Source organism: Sebastes umbrosus, chromosome 19, assembly GCF_015220745.1.
Source record: "Sebastes umbrosus isolate fSebUmb1 chromosome 19, fSebUmb1.pri, whole genome shotgun sequence".
NCBI lineage: Eukaryota > Metazoa > Chordata > Actinopteri > Perciformes > Sebastidae > Sebastes > Sebastes umbrosus.
In genome coordinates this window covers 10,851,171-10,872,874 of record NC_051287.1, presented here as the reverse complement: position 1 = coordinate 10,872,874, position 21,704 = coordinate 10,851,171, and the positions used below count along the sequence as shown (strand labels likewise).

At 42.6% G+C, this 21,704-nt stretch overlaps 1 protein-coding gene across 7 annotated transcripts in view; it reads left to right on the top strand.

Annotated features, from left to right (window-relative positions):
• rxraa (retinoid X receptor, alpha a) overlaps positions 1-21,704 on the top strand; it is a 168,585-nt gene that overhangs the window by 134,044 nt on the left and 12,837 nt on the right. For 3 of the 7 annotated variants that reach the window (XM_037752975.1, XM_037752970.1, XM_037752971.1), the window contains 3 exons: positions 9,125-9,284; positions 12,020-12,199; positions 17,904-18,088. In XM_037752975.1, coding sequence (XP_037608903.1) covers positions 9,125-9,284; positions 12,020-12,199; positions 17,904-18,088 — 525 coding nt within the window. The remainder of the gene's footprint in view (positions 1-9,124; positions 9,285-12,019; positions 12,200-17,903; positions 18,089-21,704) is intronic. The other 4 variants (XM_037752976.1, XM_037752972.1, XM_037752974.1 and 1 more) reach the window with 3 other exon arrangements.

Genomic DNA, 21,704 nt, shown 5'->3' with positions numbered 1-21,704 from the left:
ATTGCGATATGATTTGTGATGGTGTGATTTTTGCAGGGATCTGTACCAAACAAAGTTGTTTTCCTAAAGTTGCAATGGGTAAAAATGGAGCAAATTAAATTATTTTTATAAAACGGTCACTATATCCTGACAGTAGTCCTGACATTTCGCCTTTCAAAAAATATTGCGATTTGAAAATTGCAGTCTAGCCCATATTGCGATTTTGATAAGATTTTGATTAATTGTGCAGCCCTATTTGTATCATTTACATGAAAAAGAAAACCATCAAAATGCTAAACAGTAATACAGCATATACACTGACAACATTAGACTGATCTTCTCCATAGATGAACATAAAAACAGATTAGTAAGATCAAGTAAAAGGTAAAAGTTGACCATCAAACTACATTCTGCCTGAATTGGTGTTCATCAGCCTCCACTTCTTGTTTGAAGATCTAATCAATTACTCACTGGATAACACTGATTATTACTGAAGCATTAATCAATAAACTAGGTTACTTGTTAGTAGCCAGGAAAATAGCAGTGAACCAGTGTCTGTGTGACATGCTGATGAACAAGTAAAAACATGAGTCTATTTAATAGAAGGATGACAGGCATAGTGGATTTATCATTCCGTTATCTGCTGGATGGTGGACAATGGAAATGCAACTAATGACTTGCAGGAACGTAATCAATCTAAATTGAAGTTACTGCTGGATTGTGTGCTATTTGACAAAAAGAAATCCCACTCAGTTAATTTCCATGTGGCACACCAGACGACGCTGGTATGATGAACGACTTGATGATAATGGACACACCGGAGAATCAATCACTGGATGGCTCTCGTTTTGACACTGAAAATACTTCTTGATCCATCACCAAGTGATATGTTGGACACTTTTCAATGACTTGCTGGAGGACAGACCAGTGGACAGTGGAAACACTAGTAGAATACTCGCAAGTTGATTTACAGTTGGAAAATGGAATATTAATCGCTTATTTGACAAAGAAAATGAATGGTCAGTTAATTGCTGGAGGACTTACTAATGGACAATGGAAACACTTCAATTAATCACTGAATTGACATATGTGAGCATGACCACATCCATATACAGGCTTATTAGACATTTTTATAAACCGTGTTTTGAACTTATGAACCTGTTTTTCCAACTTGGCAGTGTTCTACATAGTAAAATGCAATCTGTAAGTTTCCATACCCACTTGAACTGCACACTAAAGCAAACAAATGCAGGCAAACTAGATCACTTTCTTGACAGTTCACGGCCACAAGACAGATTTTAAAAGTAGTTTACTACTGAATTTATGCTAAAATCATCTCCTGCCATTGGTCTGTTTTGCCTTCACACCACAAATAAACCGCACTGCTTGGAAGCTGATCAAACCATCTCTTTTTTGTTTTTTTGTTTAGTCAACACCAGAGTTTGATTGACAGTTTTCACGTCAGCCCAAATGAACAGAACCAAAACAGCCAAACACATTTGTTTAAACCAATCCAAAGAGGTTTAGGTGTGTACGTAAAAAAGTGTGAGGTTATTTCTGAAAGGAGCAAAGGAAAAAGAGAGAGAAGGTTGTCACAATTCAAACACTGTATGAAGAATTTATATAGTGAGGAGGAGAGAAAGAAGACAGAAACATTGTGAGAAGACTGAGAGGAGAGTGACTCCAGGGGTTGTAAGAGCTGCTATGTCAGTGGTAGCCAGTGCAGTGTCCACAGGAGCAGCACTGTTTCCAATAAAACCAGCCCTTATGCTCATCCACCCACACACAAAGCCAAAAGGACACAGTTATACACACGCATTTGGACAAAACACACACACATGCATGCACACATGACATCCTGGAACACATGCATGCAGACACACACACATGACACAAGAATTAAAAATACACATATGCATGCCGCAGACCCAACCCCTATGTGCACACACACACACGTAGTCCTGAATGCCAAAAACACTTAGACACACACACACACACACACACAGATACAGCCAAGCTGAGGTGAGACAACAGCTGAAAGTCACTCTGCATATTCCCACTTCGCCGCTGTAAGGCTCGCTGCCTTTCATGCCACTGATAGTCTTAATATCCTTTCTTCACTGTAACAAAAGTTTCTGTCAAAAACGCACACACGCGCACGCACAAGCGCCAGCAGTGCCTGCGCTGATTCATTTTTATCTGTTGTGGCACAGCATGGGGTGAGTGTTGGAAACCTCCGAGCTGTCTAGAATAATGTCGGCTTCGACTGAATGCTATCCACCGGGAGAGAGACGAGAAAAGTGTTGTATTAGAGCTGAGTGACAATAATCACGGAGCTGTTTTACAATAGGGCCGACCTCGGAAGGATTTATAAGTTGTCGCTAAAGACTTTATTAATAAGTAATTGATGTGTTCACTTACAGATCATTAATACGCTATTAAAATGCATGAATTTTGGGTTGCCACTAAAATAGGCGATAGACTTTTGTTTTTTTCTCGTGTGTCACGTTCCAAGCTGGGCTAGTAAACCGTAAAAAATGTTAGTTTACTTCATTTTTTTATATATTCTACATAATCAGTCTGTCTTTTAAACTCTCAAACCACATTTGGTGATTGTTGGAACAGTGGAAAGACTAACAAAAGACGGTTTTGATGAGTTTTATTGTGTTTCTGTTGAGTTTGAATGAATTGATCAGCAGGGTAAAATTACAGTTTCTATCAATGGAGTCTGGTAGCTTTGAGGAGCGTATATAACGGCTGTTTCTTTTCTCATCTAACTCGGCGTACATGAAACCTGCCTCGGTGGAGGTCTGCGCTCTCCGAGTGCATTTCTAGTTTATTATATATTCACTTCAGTGTGCGTCATATAGCATCGTGCGGGAAAATGGGGGAAAATTCCACCCATGTCTCATCTTTCCATCACTGCCGATTGGAGCTGGAGCCGATGAATACCTGTGACTACTGCAGAGTTATTTGCCAATTATAACCTTTCCCTCTGAACACAAAAGAACAGATGTTAGTGGGGTTTTTTGTCCAATGGGAAAGAGGCTATTTCACTGGTATTGGTATCAATGATTACATTTCTGGTATCGTGACATCCCTAGTTGTAATGACTAAAATCCATCTTTCCTTCTTGCCCTGAATGTGACTTTAAATTTACAGTCACATGACAGACCTATTTGCAGACGACCCCTAAGTTCATCTGCACATAACTGACCTGCAGTCTGAACTATTCTGCGTATTGTGTGTGCTCGCACCCCACATGTTTGTGTGTCCAAACAGGTGTCTTTCAAACTTGTAACAGTGCCGTAATTGATCCCAAAGGGTGTCTTACTGTGAATATATACCCCGGGGGCCACAGAAGAGCGGCCCCATTAACACACCCCCTGTGAGAAACCGGATCCTCCATCTCTGCTGATACGTGTCCAGATAACACTCGGAGAAAGTCCTCACTCATTCCTCCCATAGTCCGCTGAGATAAGTTTGCTTTTAGACGGAAGCGATTGTGTCACAAGGTGTCAGAGGTGAAAGGTGACACGGGGTTATCATTAAGTTACATCATGACCTGATCCCTGTCCTCACCTCTCAGGCGGCAGCTGGTTAGGTGTCAACACAAGATTGGTATCCTGTCCGCTCGCACCTCCATTCAAGCTTTTGGACATTCTATCTGGCCTTGAAGCAAATTCAAGTTACAGAAATGATTTGTGGTTCAGGGAGCGATACAGTTTTGGTATAATGAGATGTATAACAGTAAAGTAGAGCGTTCTATTCCTGGCCATGTTGTGCCACTGCATAATGGAAAGCCTTAAGAAGGAATTCTGTAAGGGCGTTTTGAAAGAGTACTGTGAAGATAACTTTCTCCGTGCTTAAAAAAAGGTGCCCTTGAACTGGAAAGCAACTGAAGTTCCACATGAGGGTTGTGCGTTGAGGAGTGCTGCGCGAGGATTTGATGTCTCCTTTTGAAGTGTCTTTATGAGCAAAGTGTGTGCTCTGACTCTCTGAATCAAGCTAAGCCCGTCTTAAGCAGAGGCCTCCACTGTCTCCTCCGCTCTTCTTCTTCCTTTTCTCCTCCGTTCACTCGAGGGACGACTCCTTTCTCTCTATTTCACCACCATGTGTGTTGCCATAGCATACTAATAGTTTAATGGACCTGCTCTGCTGCCAGGGTTGTTCTTTCTATTAAAATGAATTAGGGTTGAGTAACACAGCACTGGTTTTAGTTTTTGGTGAGATCATGTTGTATTTTTCTTGTGTTTTGTTACATTAAGACACTTGGACTGATTGCTGATTGTTGCCCTTTATGTCAAGCTTCCGTTGTATTGTATTGATTAACTAGTTGATGGACGGAAAATCAAAAAGACAGCAGTATTTTACAACTTTTTAATTATGTAAATCAAATATTTGTTGGTTCCAGCTTCTCAAATGTGAACATGTTTTGTTTTTCTCTCTTTTATGTTATTGTTAAAAGTGCTAAATGCGACATTGGGATCATTTATATTGCCTCCGCATGGCGACGGCTGAGCCGGCGGGCGGTTCACAGCTACCTGTAATGGTGCTAACAGTACAAACAACGACAACAGTGCTGACAGAGCTAACAGTGTTAAACCGGGGGGGGGGAACTTGGAGGTCGGGCGCTACACTTCCGCAACGGCGCCATCGGTCAGGACGGCGATGTCAGCTGTATCCGCCGTATGAGAGCAGTACAGAGTGGTGATCATGAGCTGGCCAGTGGGGCATGCTCACATGCACTAAAAGCACACGCGGTCGGTCAACAAAAGTATGGAGAAGCTCAACAAACACAGAGGGAGAGCGACTTCATCCTCTGATCAGGTAGACATTACTCATGCTATATTAAAAGGATAGTTCAGGTGATTTGAAGTGGTGCTTATCAACAGTCAGTGTATTACCTACAGTAGACAGCATTCAGCACGCCCCCAGTTTTGAGAAACAGACAGGAGTTATTACACAGTAATGTACTGCTGTGGATAGGGGTAGCAGCAAAACATATTTTAGCCGCCCTAAAAGAAAGGCTCATCTAAAACAAACAATATGCGTTTAAGTGTACGTTATATTGGCCATCTACTGTAGGAGGGAGCACTAATGTATCGCCTTTTACATGTCTGAAAATTGCAGCTATTATGCCAAAGCCAGCGGGTGGCACAGGACATATAATCACATATATCAATTCTGTGCAGAATCTGACACCCACAAGCAGACAGAGACCCCCACTGTACTGGATGTACCAATCAAATGTCCTCCACAACATGTTACATAACACCTGCATGCAGCACATGAAAGTGTTATTCAGCCGCTCGTGTCGTACATTGTACTGTGGGGAATCTTATGTCCTACATATCCAGTCCTTGATGTTAAATGCCCATCGTTTGTTTCTCTCCCTCAGTCTGGAAAAGTTTGAAGCCTTCTACTTGTAAAAAAAAAAAAAGATTGTCAAGGGGTTTCCCAAGACGATGAGGCTTTACACACAGCTGGCATACCTCCCTGTGAAGGGTCACATGTATGTGTTGTAGGGGAGGGCGCATGTATTCTATTTCCAGATTCAGTCCTGAGCCACTTTAATCCCCCCGCCTTGCCTCCATTGCCACGGGCAGAAGAGAAAGAAAGGCCCCCCCAATCCAAGCCTGCCCACCCCAGTGTGGGGAGCAATGTTGCTGAGATTGAGTTGCAGGTTTCCTTAAAAATAGATTGTGAGTGGAAGAGTCTTTTCTGTCAGGCAGACAGAGGGTTTGATAGAGACGATATCAGCAGAGGAGACAGCTCTGTTAGCGCTGCGCTGCACGGGGAAAGACTAGACTCAGACGTTTAACTGAGGTAAGACCTCATGTTGTGTGTGTGTGTGCGTGTGGATGTGCAGAGATGTGGGTGTGTGCACGTGCCGCCGAAAGCTGGGTCCAAACAAATGATGCCGCTTTTCTTTGGCGCCTTCGTGTCTTGGAGACGCTGCCAAAAATCATCTTTTTCACTGGCTTTTCCAGCATGAGGCATTATTTTGCCAACAGTCATAATAATAACTGATCTTGTACTCTTATGTGTCTACTAAAACTTTTTTTCCCTTGGCATTAATGATAAAATCATTTATAGAATACCTCATAGCTCTGCAGCATAATCACCTAAAAATAATCATATTTTTTTCCCACCCCCGAAGCTTAAGCTTTGTGCGTGTGTGTGTTGCATTCAGTTCAGTGTGTACTAGTGTAAACAGGGTGTGAAGAGCAGGCCAGGGGGTGGGTGTCGGGGTGTGAACTGAACATTTTCATGTGGCTTTCTTTAACCTTTTCAACCCACTGAACCCACCAGTGGATCCATCATTCAAATGCAGCCAAACCCACATAAGCTTTATATTGGAAATTCTAGTCGGTTCCTCAAGTCAAGTTCCCATGACACCACATTATGCCACGCTGAGTTATGTGGAAAGTGCATAAAATGTTGCAGACGACATCTGCAATTTTCTATTTCATGTGACGGTAAAACACCGTGGTTTGGAATATTTCACTCAGTGTGTGTAAGAGCTGTGTACTGTAGCTTCAAGCAAAAAAAATGTATATGGCATTGCTGACATTATTCTAACTTTGAAGCTTTTTTAAAAAGAATCAAATATCAGAGTGTAAGGTGAAAAAGGATGCCAGGAGCCACAGCGGCTAGATGTGTGTACTTGTCTGTGTGTGCATGACTGTGCAATGTGGTATAACTGTGTCTATGTGCATGCAAGCTTCTGTTTAGGTGAGCTCGTGCATGCATGTACTGCATATAAATGTCTGTGTGTGTCAACACAGCTGCTTCATCCTTACGGCATCATAGTAGACGTTAAAGGTTAATAACTCTGGTACCTTCAGAGGACTCATACATCTTACCTGGACATGTTTTAGCTGTTATAGTGTTCAAGACGTTAAAGAGAAGTGCCTTACATAAAGAGGTCAATACGAGTCAGCCTGTGTAAACAGTGGTATATGTCTTCTGTGGCTCTCGAGGAGCTTTGTCATGTCTACGAGGCGGGGATGGCCTAACGAAAGATGCTGTTGAGTTGCATTATGGGAAGTGTAGGATCCAGGGTTGTCGGGCTAAAAGTCAGGATATCTCAGCCTTTAATCTGTGTCTAAATTGCTGAAGTAGTCCTTTTAATTTCTTTCATATTCTCACGCACATAACAAAACACGCAAACCTACAATATATAGTTTTATTTTTGTTTATATTTTTTTTAATTTTGTATAGAAAGTCAGAAAATAGTGAAAAATACCCATTTATTTCTGCACAAACTGAAACTTCCAGGGTACATTCCCTTGATATTCTCAAAGCTAAACTAATTCTCTTCTGCGCCGCTGCTCGCTCGTTTCACCGCCGCTCTCTCTCTCTTGCTTCACCACTCACTTCTCACATGCACACACACTCCCACAACTCTAGTTTTCTCCCCCGACGTCGGTCACATTCCTGTTTTGCAAGACGGGCTTCACTAGATATGACTTTGTTTTCTTTATGCTTCCATGGAGTTTGTGTTGGAGTCTGAGTTGTGGTGGTGGCAGCTGGTTGTTTGTTGACGTTAGCGGGCTCCATTTATAACCCAACATTAGCTATGGTTGCACACTGGAGCTGAAAATAAGGCACCGCCAGATCCTACACACTGCACCTTTAAGCGTTTAATTAGTTGATCGACTAATCAGTTGTTCAACTAATCAACTTTTACATGCACAACTACACACCTGTGTATGTATACCAAATCCAACTCTTGTTTTGCCTCTTCAGACATATTGCAGCACTTTCTTTTAAAGTATTTTTAGTAGTTGATAAGTGAATAATCTGTTGAATACTTGATTATAAAGTAGGAATCCAGAGTTGCAGCCCCAGAGATGATAAATCTCTATGTAGAGTTTTGGAGCCACATGCCAACATCCATGGCTGTTTGGTTTACATACTGTATGTTTGTGAAAGGGATGTATACATCAATGTGTTCTTCCACTTCGTAGCTAATGTACTCTGTCAGCTCTCCGTAAACACAGCTGAGGAAGACAAACTCTCGGAGACTATCATGTTTGTCTCATCATCATAAAAACAAAATGTTCTTTCTGTCTTGACTGATCCCTGCAGAGAAAGAAAGAGTTCCTCTGCTAAATATAGAGCCAAGACTTGTTTGTGCGATCAGACATTTCTCATATGTGGTAATGAAAACACGTTTTAACTACATGAGCCCACGTGGCCGCTCTCTGCCAACTCTGCTCCGTCTCTCGCCCCTCTGCTGTGCATGTGTTTGTCGGGGATCTGAATGTATTCCTTTTAATTTCACCTTTCCTTCCCCCAGTGTAATGTTGTTTTAACGTTAGCCAAGTCAAGCAGACTAGTGCTTTTACTTTTACAATTCTTTCATGAGATGGCACTAATGGTTGGCTACAAAGCTCCTGCTCCATCCAGTACATTTAGTGTTTTAGGATAATTTATATCCTGCTCCCCCTCAACGTTTATCTCCGCTGGAAACAGCATGGTGCTAGTTGTAATAATTAGTCCCCCCTTGCTCTCCACTGTTAGGCGAAGAGAGGTCACTTTGAGAGGAATTTATTTCACAGAGCGAGCGAGGCGGCAACTGAAGTAAGACTTAAGGCTGGAGTTGCACCGCTGCTAAAACAAATGCTGTCTCTTTATTCCGCTGTACTGTTGAATTTTGCAGTGGAGTTATGCTAGCGCTGAACATTTGGGAGCCAGCGGGGCTTGTTGAGAGCATGAATAAAAGAGTTCCTGGGGTGGAGTGGTGCAGGATCCTGCTGCGCCAGATTTAGATCTAAAACAGAGGGAGGAGAGAGACAGAGGGAGCAATGAAAGAGGGCAAAAGAGCTGCTGCTGCTGGGACTGCTGACCGTCTGTATTGAGTATCAGAAGTCATAATATCCTTTGCAGTTTATGCATCCAGCAAATTGTCCATGACAATCTGCATGACATAACTCCACTCAGATTTATATGTATGTGTAATCAAACCTTCTCTGTCTCCTCAGCAGACCTGGCCCTTATTCAATAGATAATGTCATCAGCTAACTATGCTGAGCTATGTGATGGGCCTGTGTAATGGGGTGTGTGATGATGCTGGTTTTGAGTTCAGAGGGGGCTGCGTTTTGACCTGTCGGCGTGTGTGTGTTTGTGTGTGTTGATGTTCCAGCTGAACTCTCCGATGAACTCGGTCAGCAGCACGGAGGACATCAAGCCCCCGCTGGGCCTCAACGGCGTGATGAAGGTGCCCGCCCAGCCCTCGGGCACGGTCCTGTCGCTCACCAAACACATCTGCGCCATCTGCGGTGACCGCTCCTCAGGTGAGTGACATCCGACTGTCATGGACGCCCAGTGAATGACCACATGTAACGCGTAGTTAATCTATTAAAATATTTAGCCGCGATTAATTGCATGATTGTCCATAGTTAATCGTGATTAATCACAAATGAATCACATTTTTTATCTGTTCAAAATGTACCTTAGAGGGTGGATTTGTCAAGTATTTAACACTCTTATTAACATGGGCGTGAATATGCTTGCTTTATGCAAATGTATATATATATTTATTATTGGAAATCAATTAACAACACAAAACAATTACAGATATTGTCCAGAAACCCTCACAGGCACTGCATTGAAAAAGATATGCTCAAATCATAAACTCATGCCTAACAGGCAACAACAGCTGTCAGTGTGTCAGTGTGCTGACTTGACTATAACTTGCCCCTAACTGCATGTGATTATCATAAAGTGGGCATGTCTGTAAAGGGGAGACTTGTGGGTACCCATAGAACTATCTTGAGGTCAGCGGTCAAGGGACCCCTTTGAAAATGGCCATGCCAGTTTTTCCTCACCAAAATTTAGTGTGTGTTTGGAGCGTTATTTAGGCTCCTTCCCGACAAGCTAGTATTGCATGGTTGGTACCAATGGATTCCTTAGGTTTTTAGTTTGATATAATGTCAGTATCTTCACTGTAGCTTTAAAGCTGAGCCTGCTACAACCAAAAAATCCCAAGTTGGGTTAATGCAAATTGTTAAGAAATAAAAGGAATTTGCATTCACACGTTATTATCGTGTTAACTTTGTCAGCCCCAGTAATGTTGAACAGTTATAGAAACAGTTACTTGTGGGAAAAGAATCAAAGAGTTAAAAGTATACAGTGCCTTTAGGGAGTTTTTCCTTTTGTCGTTTGTTTTCATGACTCATCTGAACAAAATGACTCATAATGTCAAAGCTGGTTTAACTTAAAAATTCTTAAAAATACATTAAAGCTATACTGATGGGCTGACTGAACTTTAGTTGATTGGAGGTGACTAAAAGTGCACATGAGTCAAAGCCCCCAAAGTCTAACCAGGAATTCCTGGGAATTTTATGTATAATTTAGGGAATAAAAATAATTTCTCAACAGCTGGGCTTACACAAGACTCCGTTATTACCGAATGAAAAGAAAGTGGGACTACCCAGCGTCTTGCTAAAGCCGGTGCTCTGACCGCACTGAGAAACCTCCAAAGATGAACTTGGGTCAGAGAACAGCCCCACGGACCGCTCTGGCAGGACTACATGCTGTGGGAGATCTTCCTGGAAGGACAACAGTCAGAGGAATTCCTCACAAATCTGGGCTAAATGGCAAGAAGGCCAGAAAGAAGCCGCTCCCGATGTACTGCACGTGAGGGCAGCAGCATAGAGGCACATGAAAGGAACTGACATCATGAGGCAAAAGATGGTACGGTCTGATGAAACCAAACCAGCTGAAAAAGAAAAGCGCTGTGTCGGGAGGCACAACCCATCACTCATGGGAGAGAGATGAAGCTGGATATCTAATTCACTGGACCGTTTTCGGTGTCATCCTGCGTCATCGGTGCTGCACGGACCCATGGGGGAAAAATCAAAACAATGTTTAATAGCGAGTCATACTTGATTTAACTGTGCTCGGAGGCTTCAGTTATCTTCTCTGGTGGTCTGAGCCGCAAAGAGCTAACAAGGAATCTGTTTCATTCCGTCATATATAACAAAAAAGGAGCTGTGGGGGAAAGAGACGTCCTGTACCACAGCATGATCTGAGAACACCACCGTAACGCCAATGCATGAGCCCCCCCGCAGCTTGCCTTCAATAGGCTCTCTCTTTTCTTCCCCAGCCACCTCAGCATAACCCCCACACACACAGTCAGTTCGTTTTAATAGGTCTTTGATCATAATTAGTCTTTTGCTACCTCAGAAGCGCGTTCCTGTGTGCTATTTGTGTGGCTGCATGCTATCTCAGACTGTAAAGGTTTTTGTTCTCAGGTCTCTTGAAGAACCTGCTACTACAGGCCCTGTCTACACATGTACAGATATTTTTAAAAACAGGTATTTTCCTCCACGTTTTGGCCTCTCGTCCACATGCAAATACAGTTTTGGGTCATAAAGACTGACATTTCTGAAAACTCTGGTTCTGTTGTATCTCTGTGGAGGTGTAAAACGGAGCGTTTGGGAAACGATGGCGCCCTCTCCTCATTTTGCGCATGCCCATTGTTGCTTTGCGTAATGAGCACGTGCAGAAACAATAACAAAGATGGCGAACTACCAGCTTTTTTAAAGTTTTGTTAGCACTGCTCGGACTAATTACTACTTTACATTTACAGTCACAGGAGGCCAAAGCAGGGGATGTTTGATCTCACTTGTGGTGACATGTAAACATTACGGCGAGTATTTGGAATCGTTTTTGCGTTCGAATGTGGATGGAGATATTTTTGTAAATCAAAGGTCGAGAGTTTTTTTTTTTTTAACGAAGGGGAAAATATCAGTTTTTTTAAATATCTGTATACGTGTAGACGGGGCCTTAAAGTTGCAGCGAACTCCATGATGATGTTGCTGTTCTGGTGGTCATGGGGCTGCAGACAAGCAATTTATAACAACTAATGTGTCTGTCGATATCATGCTGTGGCGCTGTCCCCAAACTGACAACCTCATGTGTCAATTAGACAATAAGATGCTGAGACAAAATGAGAAAATGTGACTCAGGAAAGATTCTCCATATGCATTAGACAAACCATCTCTGTCTCTCTCTCTCTCCTCAGGTAAACACTATGGGGTATACAGCTGCGAGGGCTGCAAAGGGTTTTTCAAAAGGACGGTGCGCAAAGACCTGACCTACACCTGTCGCGACAACAAACACTGTGTGATTGATAAGCGCCAGAGGAACCGCTGCCAGTACTGCCGCTACCAGAAGTGTTTAGCCATGGGCATGAAGAGAGAAGGTACAGCACATACCGTAGAGGATAAAGTCCAACTTACCCATTCCCTCAAGTCTGTACTAATCCACATGGACACACATTTACACGAGTTTGGTAATCGGAGCGGAATATGGTGCTCCCTTTTTGGTTTGCAAACCTAACAACTTTGCCTTTTCAGAAAAATGTATTTAAATTGATTGAGACAAGCATAGCACCTGAGCTATGACACCAAGGTTAGAAGAAGTCCCTTTCCGCTTGCTTCGTAGAAGTAAAGCAGCTTGTTTCCCATCTTGCCTCTATCCAGTTTTACAGAAGCAGCTGTAACTTTGCTCTGCTACATTGTGCTATTCATTGCAGCCACACTGTAAGCTCTAGTGTATTTACATATGTTCTGCTTCAAGCGCTACTTTGGGGCGGTTGGGGGGGTAATAATGCATTCAGCCGTTGCAGCCGCAGGAACCCAGTATTGCCGGATGTGGAAACAGAGTGAGGGGTTTGTGAGAACAGGCAGTCCTCGGGGGAATTTGCTGATGTAGACTGGAGAAATAAAAACATAACAGTGGAGTTGTGTGAACGTCTGCTCCGTCTGCATCCTCTGGGTGTCACCGTTCGTGCCCTCCTGCTCCTAATTATTAGTATAAACTTTGAAGTTATGTGAGAAAGCCTACCTAGTTATTGTGAACCGTGCTTAAGATACTCGACGCACAGAATGTAATCAAAGTAGTCAAACTGGATAATGTCTCGTAATTGCACGGCATGGGGAAAGCGTGCACCGCATTCCTCAAATTAGAGGCTGCTGATGGAATGCACGTACTGCTGCTACCCAAATGGATACAGGGATTTAATGAATCCCATGGTGAGGCCACATATACAGAACATGTAGTTGTGGAGGACAGACCTTTCATCACACTTTCACTTTAAAAATATATCTTTAGTATCCATGTAAATGTGGTTAAAGAAATTCAATCTGAAACAGGCATCTTGAACATAACGAGGGATGCTTTAACACAAGGCTTTAGTTTTTTTACTGATGATACTTTGGAAAGCTTCCTGACGAACAAACACTGCATGTTTGGCGATCTACTCCAGTGCATCATTGATCGTTTTTTAGAGTCAGATAACATATCATCCCGATGTGGACAGGAAGGGCTTTATTTCGCCATTAAAGGATTTATTCAAGATGCAACAATCCAACATTCCTACAAACTTAAATCACTCCTCCTCCAACGCAGAAAACCCTTTCCTCTCTGAGCAGAGACTGGGGATTATAGAATCATCCACTGTGACATTTACATGGTTGAGGTTTGACTACCATGAATGTCAAACTGAACTCCGTCTCAGCTACAAGTCCTGCTAAATTTAGCTTCCACAGTGACGGTACTTTTAAACTTCCATTTGCAACTTACAGGTAGAGGAAGTTGGGTAAAAAAGAGATATGAAAGGTTCTTACATGTGAAGTTCCCACAATAGTTAGTCTGAAAACACCAGTGGAGGCCAGCTGATGAATACTTTTCGATAGGATTACCTAACATTTCTGCACAGTTTAGTTAGTTTGTCCTCGCTCAGCATAGTAAGCATGCTGTACTAAAATTTAATGACAGAAAATAAATTTGTAGATGGTGAACGTTTTTGTGACTGATCTTAAGCTAGCATCGACTTGTACTGAAAGACAGCAGGAGCCACAAAAAAAGGATGGCTGCTGAGCTATAAACAGTGCTTTATAGGCCGAGTTTTGTGCTGAACTGAACGTAGATGAGCGGCGCTCTGTATGGGGCTGTGAGCACGACATGATCAACTGTGTGGCGCGTGCGTATACATTTTACCGGCACGAAATTGAGTATATCTGAGAGTGATCGTCACCAGTCATGGGCGATCATGCTGTTAATCGGCCTATTCCGGCCGATTGATCGGTACATCTCCACAGTGATGCATTCGCTTACTAATGTATGTATTGAAGTGCATTTGAACAGTGATAGCTTAGAAAGAAGTGAATGAACTACAAATTGACTACAACTTAAACTGAACGAAACTATTCGAATCAGCAAAGTAATCTGTAATGGATCAGTGTGCAAGTGCAAAACTGATTACTAAAAGAGGCATAGAAAAAGAAAACTTAAAAGCAATGTATCGCCATGGAAACAGGACACAGTGTCCGTATGTATAAAGACTGAAGCCCTTTCACACAGACATTCCCTGTTAATGGATTGCGTGATCGATTGCATCCTCTTCATATTCACTCAATAAATGGGACCGGCTCTCGAGTACCGGTCTTTGAGAGTGACTCTGACTTGTAAAAATTGAGTTGAATACCCCCTGTGATTGTACAGCAAAGCACCTTTGAAAGATTACAGAGCCGATAAGACCAGGAGGAGTCGGGTTGTGTGACGGGGGTGGGGGGGAGGGGTAGTGGGGGACGACACTTGCAGTCAGGTGTGAATTTTAACACTCCAAGAGGGTGTTAAAAATATTAGTGCTCTCAGCAGTGCTGTTAAGCACTCTTTCGCACATTGCAACAAATCAATCACTGCCTCTCGCCATTATGGTCACCACGGTTACAGAATACAGATATAGAGTGTATAGATTATACTGAGCGAGCCAGGGGAGCTGAAGAAGCGTAGCAGGTGTTAACCAGGTGTGCATGTGCAGGTGCGCAACACGAGAACAAGAAGAGTGCATGTTTTTTGGGGGGGATAAATGCATTTTGGAGGCGATTGTATCCGAGGCCAATTTGTCTTGACCTTTACTTGGCCTCCCCTCCCCTCCTTCTTGCTTTTATTTATATCATTGTTAGGCTCTTTACTCCTTTCAAGGATATTATCATTTACTGCCTTTTGCCTCACTCTCAGTGCTGCCTAAGCCTCCCCCTGCACCCCGAGGGCTGTGGTTAGAGAACAAGGCAGCAGTAGCCCAAAAGGCTAAGCGAATCCACAGAAAAACAGGATTAAATGAATTTATGCTCTCCCAGTCAGGAGAGGAGAAGAGGAGGAGTGGTGGGGGGGGGGGGGTAGAATAAAGCTAACATGATTTCAGCCCTCCTCACCTCTCCCTGACTCCAACACAAGTATTCTACCCTTGGGCTGACCTCCACCGCCAGACAGCAGTTCCTCTAAAATGGGGCCCCTTTCCCACTCCTCCTCTAACAACCCCTGCTTCCCCCCAACAAGACCACGGCCTCTCTGATTCAGGACTTGGAATAGAAACCAGAGTAGGGGGAAACGTAAGACGACAGATCATCCCGCAAACCCAGTGTGTGTGATATGTGTGTCTGTGTGAGACAGGACGGTTCTCCAGGTGTGTATGTATGCTTGCGTGCTGACAATGAATTTCCAAAAGCCCTTTATCATTCAAAGCTTTCTGTCCAAAACTTTTTTTTTTATTAATCCATGTGTGGAGGATAAACTTATAAAAAAAAAGCCGCAGCACTTTTTTCCTGCGGTGTCTTGAATTAAGTAAATTATAGCCTTTTGAAAAGACAAAACACACACACACACGCATGGATCTTTTCCATCCTCACTTGAGGGTGGAGGTGCGGTTTCTCTTGCCTCGGCCGCAGTGAGTCTCTGTGTCTGCTCAGCACACAAACCACTTCCTGTTTCTCCTCGCCAAAGCCAATCAGATGACAGAACCAACACGGTTTTGCTTCAACCAGTTTTTACACACAACATGAAGAAAAAAAAAAAAAATCTACGAGACAGAGTCTTCATTCATTTGTGTTCAGGCTTTTTTTATGTAAGATGTTCTGTCGACCACGCATGGCCTAAAGAAGGAGCGACAGACCATACATTATTTATGTGTCTATAAATGATTTGTGTATAAACAGGAGCTGGCTGTTTGTCATTGAGCACTACATAAATAAAAAAAACACATCCCTTTGATAAGGAAGCTATGAGAAGTCCTTGAACATTTCCACGCTACTGCATTGTGCATAATGTAGGTCTAAGGTTGTAAATATATTCCATCCGTGCTGTCGAAAACAATTATTGATGATTTAACTCTCTTGGATATGTTTACCGTCATCATACATACGGGGTCATGCACTATTCACTGGCTTACACATTGACTGTAGCAGGCACTCGCACATGCAGACTTGACACAGGCAAGAGAGCACTCACTCAAGCATGCACACAAACTTTGTATGTACAAATATGTGTGTGCAGATACAAATGAAGAGATGTATTCAGTTTTCTACTGATGTGTACCTGAGTATTGAGCAATAATTTAAGTATTTAATCAAAGGGAAGATTCAGTGTTGAAAGCTGTTCCATCTACTTATACAACTGCATTGCAAAACAACAACAAAAAAAGACATCTGCCTTGTCAAGTCATTTCATCGCAGATACATCCCGCATCATTTGTTTTTCTTCAGAGTATAAAAAGTAATGTACCAGTGTGGTTCCCACTGCAGTTCGCCTTGTTTGAGAATGTCTCTGGAAATGAGTCGTGTTCAGTATCTCAAACATTCAGACTCATTGTTGCGCAAAGTTGATTTGGAAACGGGTGGAATAACCTCACCACATTGGCAGATTGATATTTGTCTTTCCACAAATAAATGACAAAATTAATACAATCTGGATTTTACAGTCCACCTCAGTGGTTAAGCAAAACAAAGAACAAGGTGAAAAGCACAGTCCTGACATCCTGAAGTCCAATATTCACTCTTGTTTGGTCTCCACCAAATCTTTAGAAATATATGTGGCTCTATCGCAGCTACATTTAGCTGCAGCTACAAAAAAAAAGCTACACTTTCTTCATCAGCTAGTTGCAAAATTTGACTGCCATTTGGTGCTGGGCCAGCAGGAATAAGTCCTAACACCGTGAAATGAGTTAGCATTATAGCACTTCCGGTTCCCTCATCTCGAAGTCAATGGGTTTTTGAATGTGTTTTTAAGTTGGATGCCTGAAATAAGGTCTGTGGTTAACACAAGCTTAAGAGATTTTAACGTTTTGTTCTACGGCATAAAATACGTAAATAAATATCCCACTTTTGAATTTTGAAGCTTTTACTTCTCTTAAAAAAGGCAGTTGCTAACAAGTGGCTAAATGAGACTACTAAACGTCATCATACCAAACACTAGCCTTTAGCTTAGTGGTGGTGACGTGAAGTCATGCAACCGTGGTGTAGATTGTTTATAGTCTAATGTTAGCTTTTTACTTCTGGCGATTGCATTTATCATTTGTGGAGATTATCTTGCAGAATAAAATGTGTATCATAAACATGTGATTGCCACAGAGCTTATTTTGTGCAATAATTCAAAACCCAATGGACAAAACCCATTGGCCATTTGTCGAGGGAACCAGTGTGATGCTAACTTCTGGGTTGGCCTTCAAAAATACAGCATCCCTGCAGCACTATTTGGGCCATAACTTGTTTGCTGACAACAGCTTCCTGCTGCTGCTTGAAACGGGGCTGATGATGAATGCGGCGAGAGTGAATCAAAACAGTAAATGTGCTGAAAAACCCAAACAATTAGCTAAAAAAGGCTAAAAGAACCCCGGAGATGGGTAATAACTCTCTGTGGGTCATTACGAGTGACCACTTTCACATTACCAATAGTCATTTAATATTTCATAACTACTTGTTTTGCACAGTATGGAGTCGTTTTCATAGAAAACCCTTGCTTAGTAATCAAAACCATGTAAGCTTGCAATGCTGAATCTTTTCTGTTAGCATACATGTGCTCTTGAACACATGTTGACGTCAAAAAACAGCAGTAGTGACCGGAACCAGTTTTGTTACATGCAGCCGTTCAGGAGGAGCGCCAGCGAGCCAAGGAGAGAAATGAGAACGAGGTGGAGTCCACCAGCTGCGCCAACGAGGACATGCCCGTGGAGAAGATTCTGGAGGCCGAGCAGGCGGTGGAACCCAAAACCGAGACCTACATTGAGACCAACCTCGGTGCGCCATCCAATTCGGTGAGTTGGTATTTTTACGCATTCTTTTGCAAACACTCACGTACTGTACTGTGCCATTCTGCAACAAGTCATCACTTTGTGTACATGTTCATGCCCAGGGACACACACAAATGCACACAAGGGGTATTTTATTTATATTTAACTGAGGGTCTGGTGGGGAGCATATTTAAACCTACATTTATTAGAGTATATTTGTTACTATTCTCCATTCTCTCCCACTATAACCCCAACCTGACTGTAAATAAACTGTAAAAATGGATGACAGTAATAATAAAACACTCTAAAGTGTCCTTATAGGGAAAATAACAGACTCACATTTATCACGTGTCTGTTATTTTCATATATAAGAACACCTTATTGTGTATCATTGTCATCATCATCATTGAGAAACCATTTGTTTATGGGGTGTCAGAGGCGAAAAAAGACATGAAGTGAAATTGTTTGCAGTACTGCACACCCTACTTTTTTCTCTCTTCTGCCATTTTCTCATAGATGTGGGAATTCCCTATGTGTTAAAGCCTTTGATATGTGTTATTGAGTTAACGGGGACACATACAGTGAAGTTTAATTATACATTACATACAGTATACTATATACTAATCCGTAGTGAATGAATGATGAAACAAGACTTGAATCAAACTGTAACTGTGTCCAACTCTACTGCCAGTAAACTTGCAGAAGAGAAAGCAAAATGTTTTTTCAGATTTATGGCTTATACTTTATTTTTCTGCTTTCCAAAATCTTCCTGGAGCTGTCCCACCATTGTCCACATTTTGTTTTATTTTTTCCAGCTGCATGTAGCTCCTACAGTATATCTCATTTTTGCTTTGATTTGCAGAGTCAAGAAACAACACCATTTATAAAAAATGGTGTTGCTGTTTGGAAAAGCTGTTTCCAGTAATAAAGCTTTAACAAAGCTTTTGGTTGTTTGTGTTGTGGAGTCTGAGGCTGACAGTCAGGAAGTTTATCAACCCCCCGCTGCCTGCTGGGTGTGATTACTGTTTGTCCTCCCTCTTTTAGTCCCTTTGGAGGTGACTGCTTGTAGTCTAGAGCGCTGGTTTTACCTGTTCACCTTGCATTAGCTCCTTCACTCAGCTGCGAGTTCCCTCATCTATCCCCTCAGTAACAGCTGGGCACTGTGGGCTGTCTTTGACACAGACGAGACTAAGAGTGATGAATAATGCAACGGGCAGACTGTTCCTGAAAGCATCCCACAAAGCCTCAGCTTCCTCAGGAATTCTGCTGGAACATGAGAAACAGAGGTGGCAGCGCAGCAGCCTACCAAAGGAGGCAGGAGGGGATGGAGAGAGTGAAGGAGGGAGGGAGGGAGGGAGGGAGAGAGGGAGGGAGGGCTTTCTTCTGGGATTCATCTGCTTCAGGGGAGGGAAATGTCCTATGAAGTAAAAGTAGAAAATGTGAGGGCTGTTATGTGAGTAAATGGGAGCTATTTTAGGGGGCCGGATGGAAATGTAGGAGATGAGCGTTGACATTAGGGAGAGGGGAGAAGGAGTGGGAGCGGGCTGGCAGCTCAGACACACTAATGCACTGAGTGTGTTTTGGGCTCAGCCACGGTGGCTCCCTCGATGCCCGCTGCTGCCTGCCTGACACCAAGAACAGGAGGTTTTCTAAAGCACTACAGAAGAGATGAAAACAGCACTAATATACTGATGTACAGGGCTGAGAATTGTATATTAATAAGTGGAATAATATTGGGATCAATTATTTTGTTGTAGGGAACTAGTAGTAAGTATGAAACAAACTAATGCAATGTGTAATAGTAGAACACGGTTTGGATTGTTTTCATTATGCAATTTTATATGCACATATTTGCCATATTGTGATGTATTGATGTAAGAAACTATCCCTATTCATAGTGTTGTATAATTCCAGCCATATCAACCCTGCCCTACTTTGGTATATGAGTTTTTTGGCTCACCAATCTTGATGAATCATCATTTCCCAAGGTTTCCTGAATATCTCTTTGAACCTTGTTTAAGTTATGTGCCATGCTTCATATACCCGTTATTGCTGCCAAGACGTTTGTTTTTGTATATTTAAAGGGTCAGTTCACCAAATTCAGAGTATTTTCTTACTTACACCTAAAGGTCCAGTATCGAGCAGTGCATATAGTTTGGGTTTTGAGATATTCGCCTCTGGAACGTTGGCTGCCACCCCAATATAATAGAGCTGAAATGAATGAAGGTCATGTTTTGAGTGCTTTGAACACCACAAACGAACCTCAGTTCACATCTATTGTTGGCCACGTCGGGAAGCCAGGAAGGGTTGATGTCCTTGTCACTGCAGTAGCCATTCTTGGTTTGGTTATGGCCTCCTGCTGATGTTCATCGCTGGCAGGTGGAAACAAGTGGCTGGCGATGCCATGTGTCATGGAGCACGTGGCTGTCTGTCCGCAGCCATTCACAGTCCAACAGCAGTGGTGACGAGGACAGCAATGCACTGGGGATTGGGCATTCCAAAATAGAGAAAACTGGCAAAGAAGAATAAATGAATTGAAAGAGTCAGCAAGAAAAAAATACTTTAAACCATAGACTGTAAATAAGAAGTGGACATAGTCACCGTGACGTCACTTATTGGTTTGCGGACTGTCGCTTTGAAGCCTTGAGTTTGGCATTTTGGCTGTAGCCATCTTGTTTTTTTGCAACCAGAGGGTGGAGCTAAAAACAACCGAATGCTGAATAAGACATTTTCAGGCGACCAAAATGTTACAATTAACTTTCATGAACTGAAAACACACTGTGAAATGGTTAAAGTTTTAAGGTGAAAACTCGGACAACTTCCAGACCGGACAACGTCGTGGTAGCGACCTGTCAATCCCAGGTAACCACGCCCTCAGGCATCCCCTGCTTTATGGTCTATTTGACTCTAAATGGGACCATAATTTACTAAATGAATATCATGCTGTATTGACGATTACTTGAAACTAGCGATTGAGACCATAAACTTGTGTTTACAATGTTTACTGAGGTAATAAATCAAGTGAGAAGTAGGCTCATTTTCTAATAGACTTCTATACAATTAGACTTATTTTTGCAACTAGAGGAGTCGCCCCCTGCTGGCTGTTACATAGAATGCAAGTTTAAGGCACTTCCACATTGACTTCACTTTTCAGACCGTGGAGTTGCCCACTGCTTTATAACTGACCCTTTAACTAAACTGGAGCCCAGGATGTTGGCAGGGTATCAGCATTCAGGCTGTCCTGACCACAAGGACTCCCCTTCTCTCCGAGTCCCCCTTCCCCCCCGTGATGTCTCCATTGAGAGGCACTGCCCCGTGCTATAATTAATCACAGGGCCCAGGCCATGAGTGTACACCGTGAATAGGCCACCGCCACTGTCTAATGGCCGGGGTCTGGCCAACCTGAATAAAGTGTGTTTATCTCATGGTGACCTAGAACAGAAGTTAAACAGGCGTTAGTAATGTGCCTTCAGTCAGTCAGGGAGAGGACTCCTCATAAGGAGGAGGGGGAGAGGAGAAGATGCTATCGTTCACTAATCCTGGGGGTGTTTCTTTATATACCTTTATTCTATGTATTCCTCTCCTTCTCTATCATCCTGTCTTTGTCTCATTTCTGGACGGCTGTTCTACCGTCTTATGC